This window comes from Apodemus sylvaticus, chromosome 1 (assembly GCF_947179515.1).
Source record: "Apodemus sylvaticus chromosome 1, mApoSyl1.1, whole genome shotgun sequence".
NCBI lineage: Eukaryota > Metazoa > Chordata > Mammalia > Rodentia > Muridae > Apodemus > Apodemus sylvaticus.
Window position 1 is genome coordinate 124,680,182 of NC_067472.1, and position 20,500 is coordinate 124,700,681.

Genomic DNA, 20,500 nt, shown 5'->3' on the forward strand with positions numbered 1-20,500 from the left:
GGCTCTGTTTCTGTAGTTTTGAGTATGAAAAACGAGACCAATCTGTGTAATAGGATTGCTGTTACACCAAATGCAATAATGGAATCGATTCTCCCCAGTGCCTGTGGGCAAGGAAGGATCTGAAGAAGGTACTTCTCATCCAGGCCGGATTGGTGCAGAGTGGAACAGAACGCAGCAGGGTGAGGGGGGCCCCCAAGCTTTGTCCAGGGTCTATCCTGTGTTCTAGGTCTATCCTGTGTTGTGAGTACTTAGTCAACTTCCCAATCATTCTAGTGATAGGATTTCAGGAGTCAGGGAACTGCAGTCGCCAAGTCAAACAATACCCTTACCTATTTTAATAAATAAAGGGCTGACAGACAGCCCTCTGTCCCATCAGCCATGGCTATTTTAATGCTCCTCCCTTAGAGCCTGGAGTCAGGACAGATGTGTATGCATAGATGGCAGAATCTAAAAGACTGACTGTCCTGTCTTTTTCAGAAGATATTTCCTGGCTCCGGAGCGGAAGCAATCCTTCACATAGTAGTCTGAGGTTTAGAGAGTGTCATGAAATGTCACAGGAGATGGCTCGGAGAAGCCAGCGTGGACAGGGTAGGGAGTGACTGATCAAGCCTCTGATATTCCCTATACCACACTCCCCGCTTACCAACACAAGAGCTGAAGTAGAGTAGACAGAACCTCAGGGAAGAAAAGCAGGTTTTCAGAAAGATATCCATGAAGCCCTTGCTAGACATGAATGTGGCTCTAACTCTCAAGGAGCAGCCTTGGGCTGTTCCCTTGGGCACAGTCTTCTCAGGCCACATCTGGTTATGACATCTACGGTGGCAGCTATTGGCTGTCTTGATACAGCTCATACTATTATAGAGCTTCACTAGCAGAGCATGAGCTGTCTCCATCATGTCTGGCAAATAGTGAGGGTCTAGTTCACCACTCGGAGTCAAACCACAGAGGGAACTCAGTCACGAGGGAAACAAGACATGCATTCCATCATCCTGCTGCTCTTTGGGTCTGTGTTCCCTGCCTGCCTCTCCCTCTTCCTCTCTGCCCCCGTCCTCTTCTTCCTCTGCTTCCTCTTCCACACTACCTATAATTCCAGCTGTGTTACCACCACTGTTCTGTTCCTGCCTGTTCTGTCCCCAGCTTTCCATGAGCAATGTCCCTAGGGGAAGCTCTATGCTAGGCGTGGGGAAGCAGCAGCAGGCCTCAGCTCTGCAGTGATTTAGTCCCTCTGTGGGTGGCTGACGGGCGGGCGAGCCACCGTGGGGCTCTTCCCACCAGGATGCTCTACCTTGCTAACTGGAAGCGCAGTGTCGTCCGTGGATGGTACATCTCCAAGGCAGCGATGAGGTCAAAGGCAGACGGTGCTAGCATGGTGACAAGGGAGACCACCACGCTTACCTACGGAGAGAGTATAGGCGCCTCAAGTCCCTCATCTCTGCTCTCTCAGCCACATTTGGTTTTGCTTTTGGCCACCTGCCAGTGTGAATGGTAGTTAACAGAGACACTGAGCCCCTGTTTAGAAACCTTCCCAAATCTCTCTTGGAATTTCAGGCTGCTGCCACTCCATCGTGGGTTTGTTCCTTTCTGGAACTCTCTGTTAGGGTCACAAGGAGACTTACATGTGCTGTCTGGGCCTTGGTAACATTTCTGTTGCATTTACCAATCACTACCTCATTGTATTTATACCTCCCTGACCTGGGTTGGGAGATGGAAATAATTGCTATTATTATGATCAGAAAGGGGAAGGCAGAGAGGTAATTGAATATCCCTCTGTACACAGGGGATTAATTATCTGGAGAACCATGCCTGGTTCTTGTTTGTCTGGCCTTAAGGGAAAAGAAAGGCAAGTTTAAGCGGGTACATAAAAGGTCTGAGCTAAATTAAGAAATAAGTTCTGAACAGATGTTTAAAAATCTGCCATTTTATAAATGTGCATAAAAGCACAAATTTACTTAGCCTGCATAACTTGTATAAAATACAAGGAGATGCTGAGAAAGACTACCTGGCATCATCTCAGATTCCAAGGAATGATTGAGCACAGGTGAACACACAGGACGATGCGAGCCCATCTAACCACTTTCAAAATGGATGTTATTTTTATCAGAGTAATACGAAAGGTCTTTTGAAGTTATTTTTTGTCTTTAAAATCTTGGCATGTAAACTGGGCCAAACATTCAGGACAGCAGTCACCATTATTAGAAATTATGAAATTCTCCCTCATCTCCTACTTGGTGATTTTTTTCTTTCGTTGTGGGTTGTTCAATACACAAGCAGTTTATGTGGGTGGTTCTGGAAACTACCTAAGAGCTGGATGGAAGCAGCTAGTGGGGTTCAAAGCACATACAGGGGGTCAGTGTAGTCACGTATGTGGGTCTGTGGGCAGAGCTCATGCCTAAGGATGTGGATGCAAAGGAACAGAGGTGAGCATGGCAAAACTGAACCACAAGGATCAATATGGGCCCTGGAGGAGTTCTTAAATGAAGATCTTCCTAGTTCTCTAACCAGGACTTGATAGCACTGGAGCTGAAGACACTGGTCCCTACTCTGGAACTAGTAGGCTGCACTGTGTCTAGAGATATTCCAGTCTAGTTCACAAAAGCAGCAGAGCGGAGGCAATGTGGCCATTCCCACTAAGTGCACCCGCTTCAGAGAACATAGCCACTAGCCGCCGGGTACCTCATTCTTTTCCCAAAGTGTCAGCTCCTTCTTCGACTGCTCCAGCTTCTGGGACCGGTCCACCACAAAGTAGATGAGGTAGATGCTCCCAGCCAGTGAGAGGAGCACCAGGATGTTGGCAATGATTCTCAGGCAGACAGTCACCGCCCTGCAGAGAGAAGCAGCACCCGGATGCAGGCGGTGGGACTTGGGGCCAGGGGCCTTTCCTCTGCTGGGGTCTCTACTTCCTCTGCCTCCAATTTCTCACTTTCTGAGAGATCAGCAGAGTTGTAAAATTTGGCCAGACAGCAGCTTGGAACTAAGAAACCACCCAACATTGGTTTTAGGATACGAGTCTGTAGGTTTTAGTTTGAGGTTTGTTGCTTAAAATTGAAGTCATACAGATCTCGAGAAATGATTCAGCTCTGAAGTGCTGGCCATGTAAGCCCAAGGACCTGAGTTCAGACTCTGAGAAGCAGCATTTAAAATACACCAGGCATGGTGGAGTGTCATGCAGCCCCAACACCTGGTTTGGGGGAGGCAGAGATAGGCAGATCCCTGAAACTCATTGGTCAGTGAGTCTAGTCAAATTGATGAGTGTTGGATTCAGTGAGAGATTCTGTCTCAAACCATACAGGTAGAAAGGCATTGGGGAAAAATGCTCAATATATACTTGGGGCAGTCATGCACACATATATATTCATACCTACACTAAACAATATATGCATTACTCTACACACACACACACACACACACACACACACACACACACACACACACGATCTGTGATGCACACAGTGTTTCACATAAAGTTTCCAGCAGAAGAAGAATGGGGAGGGGGAGGAACTGAGCACGTAGGCGGCTTTTGTCTGCCAGCCCACCGGGCTCGGGGCCCGTGTCCTGCCCAGGAAGCTGTGGAAGGAGAGAAGCTCCGCGACCATATTTGCTGTCTGCAGGGACACAAAAGGATCACTAGGTAATGTATCACCCTGAGCTTTAGATTTCTGGTGGTGCAAAACCTCCAGGGGTCTGCCTGCACTCAGGAACTGAGCACATAGGCGGTTCATCTGCAAGCCAGTCCGTTGCGGGACCAGTATCCTATGTGAGAATCAACAGAGGGAGTGACCCCCACCACAACTTCTTCCCTCCATAATAGAGCAGAGAACACCTGGTTGACCTTGACAACCTAAGTATAACATTGCTTGAGGCAAGACTGAGAAGGGCTCCAAAGGCACAAAAGAGGAAGCCAGCATATCAGTAATCTGTGACAGAAGAAACTCAGTCATCCAGTGTTGCAGAGATAATCTTAAAGATCCACATTAGGTTGAAGCACCAGCCAGTGACAATAAGACTATCTAACTCCTGGGAGAACCAGATGGCTAAAGGCAAATGTAGGAACGTTACTAACAGAAACCAAGGCATTATGGCAGCATCTGAACCCAATTCTCCAACATTAGCAAGTCCTGGATACCCCAACACACCAGAAAAACAAGATTTGGATTTAAAATCACTGGTCATGATGCTAGTACAGGAACACATGAAGGACATACTTAAAGAAATTCAAGAGAAAATGGATCAAAAATTAGAAGCCCTTACAAGGGAAACACAAAAATCATTGAAAGAAATTCAGGAGAATACAAAATCCAATAAGGAGGAAACACAAAAATCACTTAAAGAAATACAGGAGAACCTTGATCAACAGGCAGAAGTCATAAAAGAGGAAACACAAAAATCGCTTAAAGAATTAGAGGAAAACACAAACAAGCAAATGACAGAACTGAGCAAAAATTTCCAGCATCTAAAAACAGAAGTAGAAACAACTAAGAAAACACAAAGGGAGACAACTTTGGAGATAGAAAACCTTGGGAAGAAATCAGGGACCATAGACACAAATATCAACAACAGAATACAAGAGATAGAAGAAAGAATCTCAGATGCCGAAGATACCATAGAAACCATGGACTCAACAGTTAAAGAAAATGCAAAATGCAAAATGCAAAAAGCTTGTAACCCAAAATGTCCAGGAAATCCAGGACACAATGAGAAAGCCAAATCTAAGGATTATAGGTATTGATGAGAGTGAAGATTTACAACTTAAAGGGCCAGCAAATATCTTCAACAAAATTATGGAAGAAAACTTCCCTAACCTAAAGAGAGAGATGCCCATGAATATACAAGAAGCCTACAGAACTCCAAACAGACTGTACCAGAAAAGAAATACTTCCCGTCACATAATAATCAAAACCCCAAATGTACTAAACAAAGAAACAATACTTAGGGCAGTAAGAGAAAAAGGGCAAGTAACATATAAAGGAAGACCTATCAGAATTACACCAGATTTCTCACCAGAGACCATGAAAGCTAGAAGATCCTGGGCGGAGCTCATGCAGACTCTAAGAGAACACAAATGCCAGCCGAGACTACTATACCCAGTGAAACTCTCAATTACTATAGATGGAGAAACCAAGATGTTCCATGACAAAACCAAATTTACACAATATCTTTCTACAAACCCAGCCTTACAAAGGATAATAGGGGGAAAGCACCATTACAACGAGGGAAACTATACCCTGGAAAGAGCAGGATATTAAGCTTCTTTCATCAAACCCAAAGAAGATAACCATACATGTATAAAATTATAATAAAAAATGATAGGAAGCAATAACCACTACTACTTGATATCTCTTAACATCAATGGACTCAATTCCCCAATAAAAAGACATAGACTAACAGACTGGTTACGTAAACAGGACCCTACATTTTGCTGCATACAGGAAACACACCTCAATGTCAAAGACAAAAACTACCTTAGAGTAAAAGGCTGGAAGACCAATTCTACAAGCAAATGGTCCCAGGAAACAAGCCGGAGTTGCCATTCTAATATCAGATAAAATTGACTTTCAATCTAATGTCATCAAAAGAGACAGGGAAGGTCACTACTTGCTGGTCAAAGGAAAAATCCAACAAGAAGAACTCTCAATCCTGAACATCTATGCCCCAAATACAAGGGCGCCCTCATTCATAAAAGAAACTTTACTAAAGCTCAAAGTACACATTGCACCTAACACAATAATTGTGGGTGACTTCAACACTCCACTTTCACCAATGGACAGATCAGGAAAACAGAAACTAAACAGGGAGACAATGAAACTAATTGAAGCTTTGAACCAATTGGAGTTAACAGATATATATAGAACTTTTTATCCCAAAGCAAAAGAATATACCTTTTTCTTAGCACCTCATGGTACCTTCTCCAAAATTGATCATATAGTTGGTCACAAGACAGACCTCAACAAATATAAGAAGATTGAAATAATCCCATGCCTCCTATCAGATCACTAAGGAGTAAAAGTGGTCTTTAGTAACAGTAAAAACAACAGAAAGCCACATACACATGGAAACTGAACAATACTCTACTCAATGATACCTTGGTCAAGGAAGAAATAAAGAAAGAAATCAAAGATTTCTTAGAATTTAATGAAAATGAAGGCACAACATACACAAATCTATGGGACACAACGAACGCAGTGCTAAAAGGAAAACTCATAGCTTTGAATGCCTCCAAAAAGAAATTCGAGAGAGCTTACACTAGAAGATTAACGGAACAACTGAAAACCCTGGAACAAGAAGAAGCTAATTCACCCAGGAGGAGAAGAAGACAGGAAATCATCAAACTCAGGGCTGAAATCAATCAAGTAGAAACCAAGAGAACCATACAAAGAATCAACAAGACCAAAAGCTGGTTCTTTGAAAAAATCAATAAGATAGATAAACCCTTAGCTAGACTAACCAAAGGGCACAGAGAAAGTATCCAAATTAACAAAATTAGAAATTAAAACGGAGATATTACAACAGAAACCGAGGAAATTCAAAAAATCATCAGATCCTACTACTAAAACCTGTACTCAACACAACTGGAGAATCTGGAGGAAATGGACATTTTCTTAGACAGATACCAATTACCAAAATTAAACCAGGATCAAATAGACCATCTAACAGACCCATAACCCCTAAAGAAATAGAAGGGGGCATAGATAAGCTTCCAACCAAAAAAAGCACAGGACCAGATGGTTTCAGTGCAGAATTCTATCAGACCTTCAAAGAAGACTTAACACCAATACTCTTCAAACTTTTCCACCAAATAGAAACAGAAGGAACACTACCCAACTCCTTCTTCAAAGCCACTATTACGCTGATACCAAAACCACACAAAGATCCAACCAAGAAAGAGAAATTTCAGGCCAATTTCTCTTATGAATATCAATGCAAAAATACTAAATAAAATTCTTGCCCACCGAATCCAAGAACACATCAAAACGACCATCCACCATGATCAAGTAGGCTTCATCCCAGGGATGCAGGGATGGTTCAATATAAAGAAATCCATAAATGCTATCCTCTACATAAACAAACTCAAAGAAAAAAACCACATGATCATTTCATTAGATGCTGAAAAAGCATTTGACAAAATTCATCATCCTTTCATGCTAAAAGTCTTGGAAAGGACAGGAATTCAAGGCCCATATCTAAACATAGTAAAAGCAATATACAGCAAACCGGTAGCCAACATCAAACTAGATGGAGAGAAACTTGAAGCAATCCCACTAAAATCAGGGACTAGACAAGGCTGCCCCCTCTCTCCATATCTTTTCAATATAGTTCTTGAAGTCCTAGCTAGAGCAATTAGACAACATAAGAAAGTCAAAGCGATACAAATTGGAAAGGAAGAAGTCAAACTATCATTATTTGCAGATGATATGATCGTATACTTAAGTGACCCTAAAAAATCTACTAGAGAACTCCTACAGCTGATAAACAACTTCAGCAAAGTGGTTGGCTACAAAATCAACGCAAGCAAATCAGTAGCCTTTATATATTCAAAGGATAAGCAGACTGAGAAAGAAATTAGGGAAATGACCCTCTTCACAATAGCTACAAACAGCATAAAGTATCTTGGGGTGACTCTAACCAAACAAGTGAAAGACCTATATGACAAGAACTTCAGATCTCTGAAGAAAGAAATCAAAGAAGATCTCAGAAAATGGAAAAACCTTCCATGCTCGTGGATTGGCAGGATTAATATAGTTAAAATGGCCATCTTGCCAAAGGCAATCTACAGATTCAATGCTATTCCCATAAATATCCCAACCCAGTTTTCCATAGAGCTAGAAAGAGAAATTCTCAAATTCATCTGGAATAACAAAAAACCCAGGATAGCTAAAACTATTCTCAACAGTAAAAGAACTTCAGGGGGATTCAATATCCCAGACTTTAAACTCTACTACAGAGAAATAGTGATAAAAACTGCATGGTATTGGTACAATATCAGGCAAGCGGATCAATGGAATAGGATTGAAGACCCAGAAATGAACCAACACACCTATGGTCACTTGATCTTCAACAAAGGAGCTGAAAGCATCCAGTGGAAAGAAGATAGTCTTTTCAACAAATGGTGCTGGTTCAATTTGAGGTCAGCATGCAGAAGAATGCGAATCGATCCATTCTTATCTTCTTGTACCAAGCTCAACTCCAAATGGATCAAGGACCCCCACATAAAACCTGACACACTGAAACTAATCGAAAAGAAACTGGGGAAGACCCTGGAGGACATGGGCACAGGGGAAAAGTTCCTGAATAGAACACCAATAGCTTATGCTCTAAGATCAAGCATTGACAAATGGGACCTCATAAAACTACAACGTTTCTGTAAGGCAAAGGACACTGTCAAAAGGACAAAACGTCAACCAACAGACTGGGAAAGGATCTTCACCAACCCTAAATCCGACAGAGGGCTAATATCTAGTATATACAAAGAACTCAAGAAAGTAGAACCCAGAGAACCAAATAACCCCATTAAAAAGTGGGGTACGGAGCTAAACAAAGAATTTTCACATGAAGAACTTCGGAGAGCTGAGAAACACCTTAAGAAATGTTCAACATCATTAATCATTAGGGAAATGCAAATCAAAACAATCCTGAGATTTCCCCTCACACCAGTCAGAATGGCTAAGGTCAAAAACTCAGGAGGCAGCAGGTGTTGGCGAGGATGTGGAGAAAGAAGAACACTCCTCCACTGCTGGTGGGATTGCAAGATGGTGCAACCACTTTGGAAATCAGTCTGGCGGTTCCTCAGAAAACTGGGCATGTCACTTCCTCAGGACCCTGTTATACCACTACTGGGCATATATCCAGAGGATTCTTTAGCATGCAATAAGGACACATGCTCCACTATGTTCATAGCAGCCCTATTTGTAGTAGCCAGAAGCTGGAAAGAACCTAGGTGTCCTTCAACAGAGGAATGGATACAAAAAATGTGGTATATTTACACAATGGAGTACTATTCAGCCATTAGAAACAATGAATTCATGAAATTCTTAGACAAATGGATGGAGCTGGAGAACATCATACTAAGTGAGGTAACCCAGTCTCAAAAGATCAATCATGGTATGCACTCACTGATAAGTGGCTATTAGCCTAGAAACTTTGAATACCCAGGACATAATCCACAAATTAAATGATGTCCCAAAAGAATGGAGGAGTGGGCCCTGGTTCTGGAAAGACTCAGTGCAAGAGTATAGGGGAATTCCAGAACAGGGAAGTGGGAAGGGGTGGATGGAAGAATAGGGGGACGGAAGAGGGCTTATGGGACTTGCGGGGAGTGGGGACCCAGAAAAGGGGAAATCATTTGCAATGTAAATAAAAAAAATAAAAAGATTAAAAAAAAACCAAAAACAAATAGAATCACACATTTATACCAAAACAAACCACTGTCAATAATATTTTCTCCTCTTATTTAATATTAACTATGGAGTTTTACAAGACTAAAGGGTGGGCTTAATCTATAATATAGACCATACAGATAATTATTTCTATTATCCTGATATAATTTTTGTTTAATAAATAAGAATCACTAATAAATTAATATCTAAAAATAAAAAAAAAGAATGGGGAGGGGAGAAAGGCTGGCCTCGTTTTTCAGATGACAGTTGGTGGACCTGCCCATCATTCCAACCATGAGGCCTGGGGAAGTCCATGGGTTCTGTCTCCCATGGCATACTCTTCTGTGGTTGACAGTACCTGAGTGTGGACCACGACCCTGTTGAGTACTTCCCAAGGCAGTGGTGGGGTAGTTAGCCTAGGTACAAGCCAGCTTGCATGACTCTGCCTGGAGAAAGATGATTTGAAGGGGCACACAGAATTGAACCACTCCTCCCTAAGTCCTAATACAGGGGAGCTTGGGCATGTCAAGACATTTCCTTTTATGCACATTTTTGCCCTTCATTGGCATAGAAAGATACTGGTTCCTAAATGAGATGGTGAACGACATCTTCCAGGTAATAAAGGAAAACATAACGTGCTAGATAACATGGTTATTTCCTGCTCTGGAAGGGAAACAACATAGACCCTGAACTGTGTAGAGCACTGGGGTAGAAGACTCTGAGGGATCTAGGCTCATCAGTGTCATCCTCCTGCGTCTAGAGCACACAGTTATCATTGTCAGGATCATACTACGCACTAGGCACCAGTAAGGAGGAATATAGCAGGGGATACAAAGCCTGGATCCCCGTGGCCAAGCCCCTAGCATCCTTCCTGATGGTCACACCTGTAAAAGCAAGCTGGCCCTTGAGTGAGTGGCCAAAGAGTTTCCTCTTCCTCTGTGTCTCCCCTGGTCCAGAGTACCTGCTACATACTCTGTCTTCCTCTGAGCAACAGAATGAGGACCAGGGGTTGTAGAAGGAGAAGGAGAAAACTCATTCCAGCTTGGTTCACCAGTAATGAATTGTTGCCTAAGACCTCTCGGATCTAGAATAAACTTAAAGACGGCTATCATTTTCAAATTCCAAAGATCATTAAAATCATTGGATTAGATGTGCTAAAGACACAGACTCTGCTCGATGCTGCCAGGGATGTTAATCTGAACTGAGGCTGTTGTTTTCAGAGGCTGTGCGTGACTATGACGGGCTTGTTCTCTGCCTCTGAGAGGCCTGATGGGACCCACCCTGCCATTTCACTAAGAGGAAATGTAGTTTATAAAGGCTGTGGGCGAGTGAGCTTCCTGGGACACTGGGGTTTATGTGAGGGAGGGCTAGAACCCGTCCTTCCCAGCGTCCTGTGTACAGTTCTTCCTGCCTCTCCCCTGCTCCCGTCATTCCCAGCAGTCAGTAGACACACACTTACCTGAACAGAAGGACTATAAACTAATTCAACAAGGACACGAGGCAGATGGGCATGCCTGTCTGAAGGAGGGCAGGGCTGCGGCTCCTGCATGGCAGTGCCCTCCTAGTCCACTGGGTCTCTGTTTAAAGATCTCAGGACAAACTTGAGGAGGTTTAGGAGGTCATCTCTGAAGGTTATAGGTGTGAATGGGATATTCCTTGTATCTTAGGAACTCAGAGATTTGCTACTAAATAAACTAGTCCTAGCTATACTCATGTGTTTCCTTCACTTTGCCAAGCAGAAATGATTAAGAAAAGCAGCCATTTTATTATGGAATTAGTCAAAGAATAGGAAACTGGTCAGTCTCAGACCTCCTGTCTAGTTTCAGCAGGTTCTGCAGGAGGAAGCACTCCCAATGACTGCCGAGGATAAAGAACAAGATTCCCCCAGGTCGTATTACTAAGGAGATTGGCATTAAAAGAGTAGCTGCATAACAATTGTGAAAATAAGATATGGACACCTTGATAAGTGTTCATACCAAATGAGGTAAAAATTAATGAATGGGCATAATGATACTTACATGTTTTTGTTCTTTTTCTTTTCTTGCTCTTCCAGTATGGCCTCCTTGAAGGAAAAATGCACATAGCATTAGACCTCAGCCTTATAACCAATTATGGCCACTAGAAATAAGGTTTCCAACTGGTCATCACACTGTGATCCCAACCCTTAGGAGGATCAAGACTTTAGGGTCATGCTTGGCCACATAGTAATGTGAGCTAGTGTGGGTCTAAAAACAAAAACAAACCACCACCACCACTACTAACAACAACAACAACAACAAAACTCCCCACTCTACTATCTTCTTTTTTTCAATACCTGTGACTTTCTTCTGTAAGTTTCTATTGATAGCAATAGATTAATTAATTAATTATCCAATAATCAATTATGCAAAATAATTGGAGAGTGGAAGAAAGAATGGAGAAAAGGGGCTGTAATATTTTGAGTCATGGAAATATTTCCTCCCCAAAATAAGGTTTCCTTTAACTGCCTATGACACTCAGACGACCCAAATCTCTGATTTTGATCACATTTACCTCTAAGCTAAAAGACTTATATCCATAATGTAGAAGTATTTATTCATGTATAGATTTTAGCAATCCATTCTGTAAATTATTAAAAATACACAAATCAAAATTTTAAGACAATGGAACAATACACAGAAATAAAACAAACATTTTGAGCTTTTGTTCCCACATCCTATGGGCTCTTGTCTTTTTTCCACCATGATGACCTCTTTGCCTCTGTAGCCCTGGGCCTGGGACAGAAGAGAACAGTGCTGGCTCTGCCAGCAGGGGGCGCTGACTTTCTTGCTGCCGGAACTCCTTAGCACTGCCTTCACTTACCCTAATGCTGTTCAGGATGGCAGCTGTTTTGCTTTCTGCAGCCTCTGGGTTCCCGATGAGGTAATCCCAGGCACAAAACACCCGCCAGCAGAAGGTATAGTTTTCATTGGAAGCACTGGCTAGGCTGGTGCGGGAGTTCTTAGCCATCCTGCAAGAGAGCCCCTAGTGAAGTCACAGGAGCATGTCTCAGGGATGAGATCACCTCCTCCAAAGTGCCAAAACCTGACACGGAGCCTTTGTGCCACCTGGGCAAAGCTATCCACTGATATAACTCCTGAGTTCCTGCTTGGCAAGCACAGCACTGGCTGGACTTTAACCATAGTTGGACCCTCTGCCCATCCTTTACCTGTGTGGAAATGACAACGGTAATTATCACATGAGTCCACCATGTGATACCACACCACCAGCTCCCTGGCCATCAGCAGCCTTTCATGTTTGCTTGTCCCCGGAGGTCCCATGTCTGCACCCTACTGTGGGCTGAAGCTGTGTTCCTGAAGCTTCTGCCTATGCTAACTTCTCCCCGTGTGATTCCCCAAACTACTGAGTCCCTCCTGCACAGGACACTCATATATGTTAAGGCAAGAGAGTCTCTGTCCTTTAGGCCATCTCTCCAGTAATAAGACTTGGCTTTCTTTCACAGTTACATTTCTTGTTCTCTCACCTGCTCTGAGTTACCTTTAAAGAATAACACCTAGTAAAGGATAGAAATTGTTCTGGAGGGATCTTGAGGCTACCAGGAACTGAGTTGGAGAGCCTTCAGTCATTGGAGGAGTCCTTCCAAGTCACTGTATGTCTCTTCAAGGTTTGTGGGTTTGCCCGTTTATTTGCTATGTAGTTTCTGGTAAGTACTTCTAAGTGCACTTTGCTGCCCGGGCAATAGGGGGCGTGGCAATAGTGAAAGAGCAAAGTAGACCAAAGGCAAGGGATAAGGGAGCTAAGGCCAGGCTCTCCCTAAGCAACTTTGTCAACTTTGCATACACCTACCCCCAGCTCCGACTCCCTGTTCTTACACAGAAGTGTAGAGTGTTAACCTGGAAGGGAGCCTGGTACTTTTCTGAGCGAATGTGCGCACAGAGGAAATGTGAGTTGCCACAGGGCTCTGGATGAAGTTGGTGGAGCTCACTGTGGTACATTGCAGGACTCATAACTCTAGACAGTTTTCTTTCTTTTATACTGTGACCTCCTCTCAACAACGAACAGGAGGCATCTGTGGCATGCTTTACCACCTGGTTACACACACACACAAGCTGTGTGCAGTCTCCCACCTTTGGCCACCTTGATGTCATTGATCATATCTTATTGTGACTATGGCATTGTCTCAAACAGATCCCTCACAGAGTCTTGCACAAAGCAGTAGGCGATAGGAAGTGCTGGCTAAACAGCACAACTCTGCGTCTTAGTCTCACGGCTCTAGTGACTGGTAACTTTACTGGCAGGAGGTGAGGTTGCACTTGTTCTAACAACTCCTGACACGGTCTTGAGACACAAACAGTCATACTTTTTTAAGAGAATGATGAAGCTGTAAGCAAACACTGCCATCCCCACCAGGAAATACGCCAAGGGCAGGCGATAGCCGGCTCTCCCGATCCGCCTCTCTCTTCCATAGTACCCGTAGAACAGGACGGAGTACTGAAGGTAACCCTGCAAGGAGAGCACTCAGATTGTTCCTGATTCCTCCAGAACTGTAGCCCTTCCAGCTCTCCCTCAAGGGCTGGGTGCGGCCTTACCCCCAGGGACCAGACAGTGTCCAGATCCTGTGCAGACATGACCTGTTCTCGGGGGATGGTCTTGCTGGCTGTACTTCCAAAGGGCTGGCCTGCGATGAGCTGGTGAGAGAGGGAGGATAGACATGCTTCTCTGGGCTAGGGGACAAGATAAACGGAATGGTGGATCCCCATGTGTCGGTCAAGATGCCCTGACAGCATCTCTAGGGATTGTGGTAGACTTTAGCTTGATTCTCTTCAATGGGAAAGTAATATGGGCCTGAAGTTTCCTTCATTTGATGTGTGCCTACCTGAGTTGTCATTTGTAAACCCATTTGAAAACAATGCAAGTGGCTTCTGTGGCTGAATCACTGAGATCCCTGGACCTCTTATGCCCCGAGGAAATGAATGGCTCTATTTGTTTGTAAGGATGGAGTTTACTTGGAATACTGGGTAGATAAACTAGTATGTGGGCCAAATACAGCCTGTCACCTCATCTTATATGACCTGAGAGATACTGATATGAATGTTTTTACATCATCGCACCATTGGGAAAAAAAGAAAAAGTACATGCAAGATATGAAATTCAGATTTTAGCTACCCTCACTAGTCTCTGCCATATGCAAATCTTCTTTTGCGACACATGGCCACTTTGGATAGTGGTGACTAAGTCTGTGTTCTTTTACAAAGCTTTCCATGCTCTTCCTGGGCCCCCTAGTGTAAGAATGAGGGCAGCAGGTTATAGCATCTGCCTCTCCCCCCAGGCTTTGAACCTCCAGCCTCGCCCCTAGGACAACTCTTACCTCAGGAAGGACGACAAAGGCACCAGTCATCACTGTGAGCACTATGTTAATTCCAAATAACCACCTCAGGAAGATGAAGTAGGAGGCCACACCAGATCCAAAGTGACCTATGGAAAGATAGCAGAGAGTGGCTCTGCTCAACCCTCACAGCACAGAGAGCCTTGTCACTCACCAGCAGCAGCAAGCCCAGGAAGAGTGAGGTCATATGGTGTCCCTCACCCCTACTGTTGGGTGCTTAGCTGGGTCAACATCCCGTGCCTGGTCCCTGGTTCTGTATACAGAAAGACCAGCTCCAGTTGACCCAAACACTGACAACAACCTCCCCAGTGCTGTGCCCATTAGAATATGCTGAGTCAAACTTACTAGCCCATGTGTTAAGAGACTCATATACTGTAATATGCGGCTTTACTTTACATACTCCAAGGTTTCTCTACGGTACTGTGACTTAATTTCAGCATGGAAACTATTGTGGGGTTAACTGGAGAAGTTAGATAATGGGTAATGTAGAAGCTCTGTAATGTTCTGTATTTACACACTTCTTCTCAACTTAAAGTAAGAGAGCATTTAACTCCATTGAAATGTCAGAAATCATTTTTCTAACTTCCTATCTAGCTTTTGATTTTTTTTTTTTTTATGTCCATGAAGTCTATTTTCTGAGGCTGGAGAGATGGCTCAGGGGGTGAGAACATTAGCTGCTCTTACAGAGGACCCGGATAGGATTCCAAGCATCCCCATGTTGGCTCACAATCATCTGTAACTCCACTTCCAGACTCCCCCTGCTGGCCTCCGTGGGCAGTACACACATGTGGTGCACAGACACACATGGAAGTGACACATTCACAGACTTGAAAATAAACAAATCTTTAAAAAGTATTTTCCAATAGCTCAATTATAAAGCAGTTTTTCTAGACAGTTTTCCACTTCACTTTTATGATTAAACAGGTCTCCATGCTGAGATGCCATGTATTATAACTTCTTTAATGATTTTCATGATTTCTGACTATACATTCACATATTTAATAGAATATTAAAATGACAGGACTAGATTTACTCATTGAAAATGCAGACTCTACAGCATGATTTCTAGTGACTCCAGTAACAACTGGATGCAGAAGTAACAACAGGATACATTCCTGTTTCTGAAGTGTTTGCCTAATCCTTTGAATGTTGATCAGTTCATGCACCATGCTATGCTACACTGCTGTTTAGTTGTTTAGCATTTAATCATGCATTTTATTTAAACCTTTTGATGATGCAGTTTCTTAAGAATATTTTCTTACTCGCATCTCCCAATTTATCCCTTAGATGTTTTCTTCTTGTATTTTCTAATCATTTGATCATGAACTCTATGCAATACATTGAGAATATTTGTGGAATTGCATTAAACATGGAAACTGACTTTCGGGAAAGTCTACAACTTGAAATAAATGTTCTCCCATTCTTTCACAAGAGCATCACTATCTTGGCTCCAACTTCATGCTTTTCTTCTTTGGGACATTAAAAAGTTTGTTCACTCTTCTGTGTGTGGGGGAGGAGAGATTTAGGGTATGATTAATTAATTTTTTATATGTATTTTCTAAATTCTATTCTATAAAACATATTTTTATGTTTATATCTTGACGTTACCATCTTACTCAGCCTCACAGTTTTTCACTGATCATTTGGAGTTTGCTGTCTGAGTGAGTGCATGTCCTAGGAATGAACACGGAGCCATGGAGGAATGTGGAAAGGCAACACGGGGACTCTTCCCATCCTGGGAGGCGGGGAGGGCAGCAGGCCTTCCTCTGAGTCCCATATTAGCAGAGCCTCTAGCTGTACAAGTAGCTTGGGCTGACTCTACTCCATGATGACTGAGGCTCATCAGATGTCTCGGGCTGCACATCACCCCTGCAGTCCTCCAGTGGATACTCACTCTCAATTTTCTTTATCCTCATTTCCCAGGGGATGAAGATGACCACAAAGTTACAGGCCAGACGGGCGAATTTCCGCCAGAGCTAGACAGGAGAGGCCATGATTAGAAAACTTCTCATTTATAACCTTGGTAATAGATAGGGCTCTGGGGCAGATCCTGGGTGGAGGAGGGCCTCCCGGATATATCCACAGAACCTTTAGCTTCTCTGCCTACTGAGCATCTCACAGTCAAAGCATCCCCTTATCTTCCCTGTGTCTTGACCAGGTGGTATACATCTGGCTTGCACTGTGAGAGCTAGGAGGCAGAACCTCATAAATTCCAGGCTGGGTTCAAATTCACCACATACCTAAGGATAACTTGAACTTCTGATCCTGCTGTCTCTAGCTCCCAAGTAGACCCCACCACAGCCAGTTTAATGTGATGTTAATTGAGATCAGGGCCTTGCACATCCTAGGCCACCACCCTACCAATCCTACATCCCAACCCTGTGATCTATAATCTCTTGGATCCCAATCTGCCCCATTCATGGGTTGAGGACTGGGAAAGTGGAAACCTCATTAGGAATGATATCTCAAGATACTTATTTGACCCAGACACAGACTCCTAGTAGCTCTGGGAGTGGAGTCTAGGAATTGGTCTGACTCACCAGTCCCCCGAGATGATTCTACATGCACCCCAGTTCAGAGACCAAAAATCTAGAATCCTCCTTGAAAATAAGCTCCCCCTCAGGTGCATCTGTATCTTATAAGATATATCCTAGCCTCTGTCCTTGCTGAAGCTGCCAGGAATAAGCTTGGGAATTTTGTCGTGGACTTGCACACCTGCCAAAAGTATGAGATCATTGCTTTCTTTCTCAAAGGCGAGTAAAGCAGAATGTGGCCCATGCTGGCTCTGCTCCCCAGCAAAATTGAAAGGTTGTGCATTCTAACACACAAACAGTCCGGGTTTGTGTTGGAAGCAAATGATATCATTGCACAAGGAAGAGCCACAAATGTAATTACTGCATTCCCAACTGTAAGGCAGCACACGGTCCTGACACAGACTCACAGGATAATGTCATTCTGGATGGATCTGCTAAGGCCAGACGGCTGCCTGCACATGGAAGTCTGAGTTTTATCAGAAGTTCAAATTGCTTTTAGCTCATGATTTGAGAACCAAGTCAAAGACAGACATTATTCCTATGAGCAATCATGCAGACCGCAGAAGAGTAGCCAGGAAGAAATATGTCTGTCTCTGAATTCTCCTTGTTAGGGTCACTGGTCTCTCTTGCAATTTTCTTATGTCTGCCTGGCATCATCTGCCCAGAAAACACAAGCTTTCTGATCCCCAGATGCAGGTAGGCTCAAACATCCTTCAACAAAGGCCTGGGCTTAGCAAACATCACGACTCCTCACTGCTTTAAAGCCCTAAAGTCAAAGAAGCACAGGAGAAGCCCAGAGATCTATCTGAGCTCTAGTTAGTTTTCCTTGTCTTGCCATGAGCCCCTAGAAAATTCTTTTCTTTCTCTGGGTAGCCATTGGCTTATCTGTAGAAGGAACAGTGAGTGGTGTCCAGTCTTTTTCCCATTTAATAGTCTGAGGATTTCAGTACGCAAAACAGGCTAGTTCTGGAGGTGAGAGATGTACTCCCCACCAGTGTAAAGCTTGGGAAGCCAGATTCTCTATTCTTAAGTGGTCTTTGGTAATAACAGCTTTGCCTAGAAGGGCTCCCTAGAAGTCGAGGAGGGGGTGGAGCATTGTGGGATGTTGTCTTCCAGGCACAGCATGCCTACTGCACTCTCTCACTCTCAGCAACTGGGCTTACCTAGAGCACTGCCCTGTCAATATGCCTCCAGGAGGAAGGAAGGATTTAGCCAGCTCCCGCTCCTCCTCCAGGATTTACACAGGATTAAAGACTGCCAATGGAGTGGACATCAAAAGGCTGCTCTTCTCCCTTGACATCTATAGGCTGTTAATGACTGCTTGGGTGAGTGGCACCCAATCTTTTCCCCCAGTTTTAATTGTCTGAGAATTTCAGCACACAAACTAGGCTAACTCTGGGTAGCTCTATAGGTGAGAGATGCAATTTCCTTACCAGTGTGAGGCTTGAAAAGCCAGATTCCCTGCACTCCTGTGGTACCTGGTAATGTCGAAGAACTTCCCAGAGGCAGAGGAAGAGGTGGCGGGTTGTGTGTGACATTGTCTTCCATGATGTTGCTACTGGGAAGTGGCCTGTGCTCCTGTAAATAACTCCCAACCCACGTTTGTCATGCAAGTAAACTTCATTAAACTTGCTGATTTGTGAACAGACAGTAAACAGACACAAGAGGAGAAAGACTATTCAGGGACGTGAAGGAATTGGTGGGAGTGAAGGGGGACAAGAGAGTAGTGGCGCGTGACTACGATCCAAAGGTTTCATATACATGCATGAAAATATCACAGTGAAACCCATATATACATGACTAGCATATGATAATAATAGAAACGAATATGATTGGAAAATGTGATTATTGATGATCATCATTAGGGAAGGCATGGGGAAATGGGTCATGCTTCTCTCATGATTACCCCCAACCCCCACAGCAGAGGACCAGAGAAGCTGGACCGAGTCCAGGTCTAAAAAGCCAATGAAAAGCAGATGGAAAGAACTCTCCAAGGTTGGATGAGCCAGGTCATAACTGTGGGTTTGGCTGACTGAGTTTTGGTGACTCTATTTTGGTTAGAATATTCTGGTAATTGGTAAGTTTGGGTTATTTGATAAATTGTTTACTTAGTAAAATTTGTCACTTATGTTGGTAAGGGAAGCTCTTGTCCACATGGGTAAATTATTTTCTTAGTAAAATTTGTCACTTATGTTGGTAAGGGAAGCTCTTGTCCACTGAGATATCTATACACGTGGGATAGCTTTCCTAACAGCATGCATGGTATGTCCTGAGATGTACACTCACTTCCGTCAAGCCTGGATTCCCTCGGCTGTGTTTTCTTGCAGTGGAGACAGCAAGCAGGGCAAGTGTCAGCTGGGGGAAGAGTTTGTATCCCTGTCCGAGGAGGGTAACCACAAACAATCCCATGCCCTGGTCAGGCTGGGTGGGTAGCTCTTTCGTGTACGGAGGTTGGGATGCTCTAGTATCCAAGGATGCACCTGAGCTGAGGCTGAATGAGTATGAAACCATATTTAACAAACAACCGGAGCAGTGGCTACCATATTGATGCCCCAAACTAAACTTAACGGGAAGAAAATGTCCTTTAGTCAGACACAGGCAAGGCTAAATGAGCTGAAGATGTGAGCCCCGTGCTGTGATCCCTGCAGGCTCAGGTATTTGAATACTTGGTCCCCGGCTGATGGTGCTGGTTGGGGAGTATGCAGCCTTGATGGAAGCTGTAGGGTCACAGGAAGCATGGGTCAAGAGTTCATTGCCACGCCCCACATCTAGTTTGCTGTCTGCCTTGTGCTTGTGACCAGGCACGTGACCCCTCAGCTTTCTGCTCTGGCTACCTGCCACCACAGACACTGGCTTTGGAGCTGAAACCCAAAATGAGCCCTTCCATAAGTAGCTTTTGTGTCTGGGGTTTTATCGTATCAATGGAAAAGTAACTAATACCCCCAGTGGGAGCTAGATAATTTCCAAGTTAGGGCAGGGATTCTGGGTTACCTATTTTTGTTAGAGAACTTTACTGACAATTCAGAATGCCTTTCATGTAAGTGATGTTCATGTTTTTTAATGCTTGTTAGTCAGAGTTTTGCTTTGCAGCCCAGGTTGGCCTCAAACTTGAAATATTTCTGTCTTAATCTCCCAAGTGTTGGGAGTATAGACGGATGCCACCACATCTAGCCTGTTAATGTAGTTTCACCTTAAATAAGATTATGATTTTTACCCTCATAGAGTCAGGG

General features: G+C 43.7%; 1 protein-coding gene across 1 annotated transcript in view; it reads right to left on the reverse strand.

Moving 5' to 3' along the window:
• The window catches only part of Tmc3 (transmembrane channel like 3), a 43,753-nt gene that overhangs the window by 16,566 nt on the left and 6,687 nt on the right, over positions 1-20,500 (reverse strand). Inside the window, exons 4-11 of the mRNA XM_052178165.1 lie at positions 16,631-16,712; positions 14,719-14,825; positions 13,940-14,038; positions 13,711-13,853; positions 12,213-12,360; positions 11,390-11,433; positions 2,674-2,821; positions 1,286-1,395 (exon numbers count right to left, since the gene is read on the reverse strand). Of these exons, the coding sequence (XP_052034125.1) occupies positions 1,286-1,395; positions 2,674-2,821; positions 11,390-11,433; positions 12,213-12,360; positions 13,711-13,853; positions 13,940-14,038; positions 14,719-14,825; positions 16,631-16,712 (881 nt within the window). The remainder of the gene's footprint in view (positions 1-1,285; positions 1,396-2,673; positions 2,822-11,389; positions 11,434-12,212; positions 12,361-13,710; positions 13,854-13,939; positions 14,039-14,718; positions 14,826-16,630; positions 16,713-20,500) is intronic.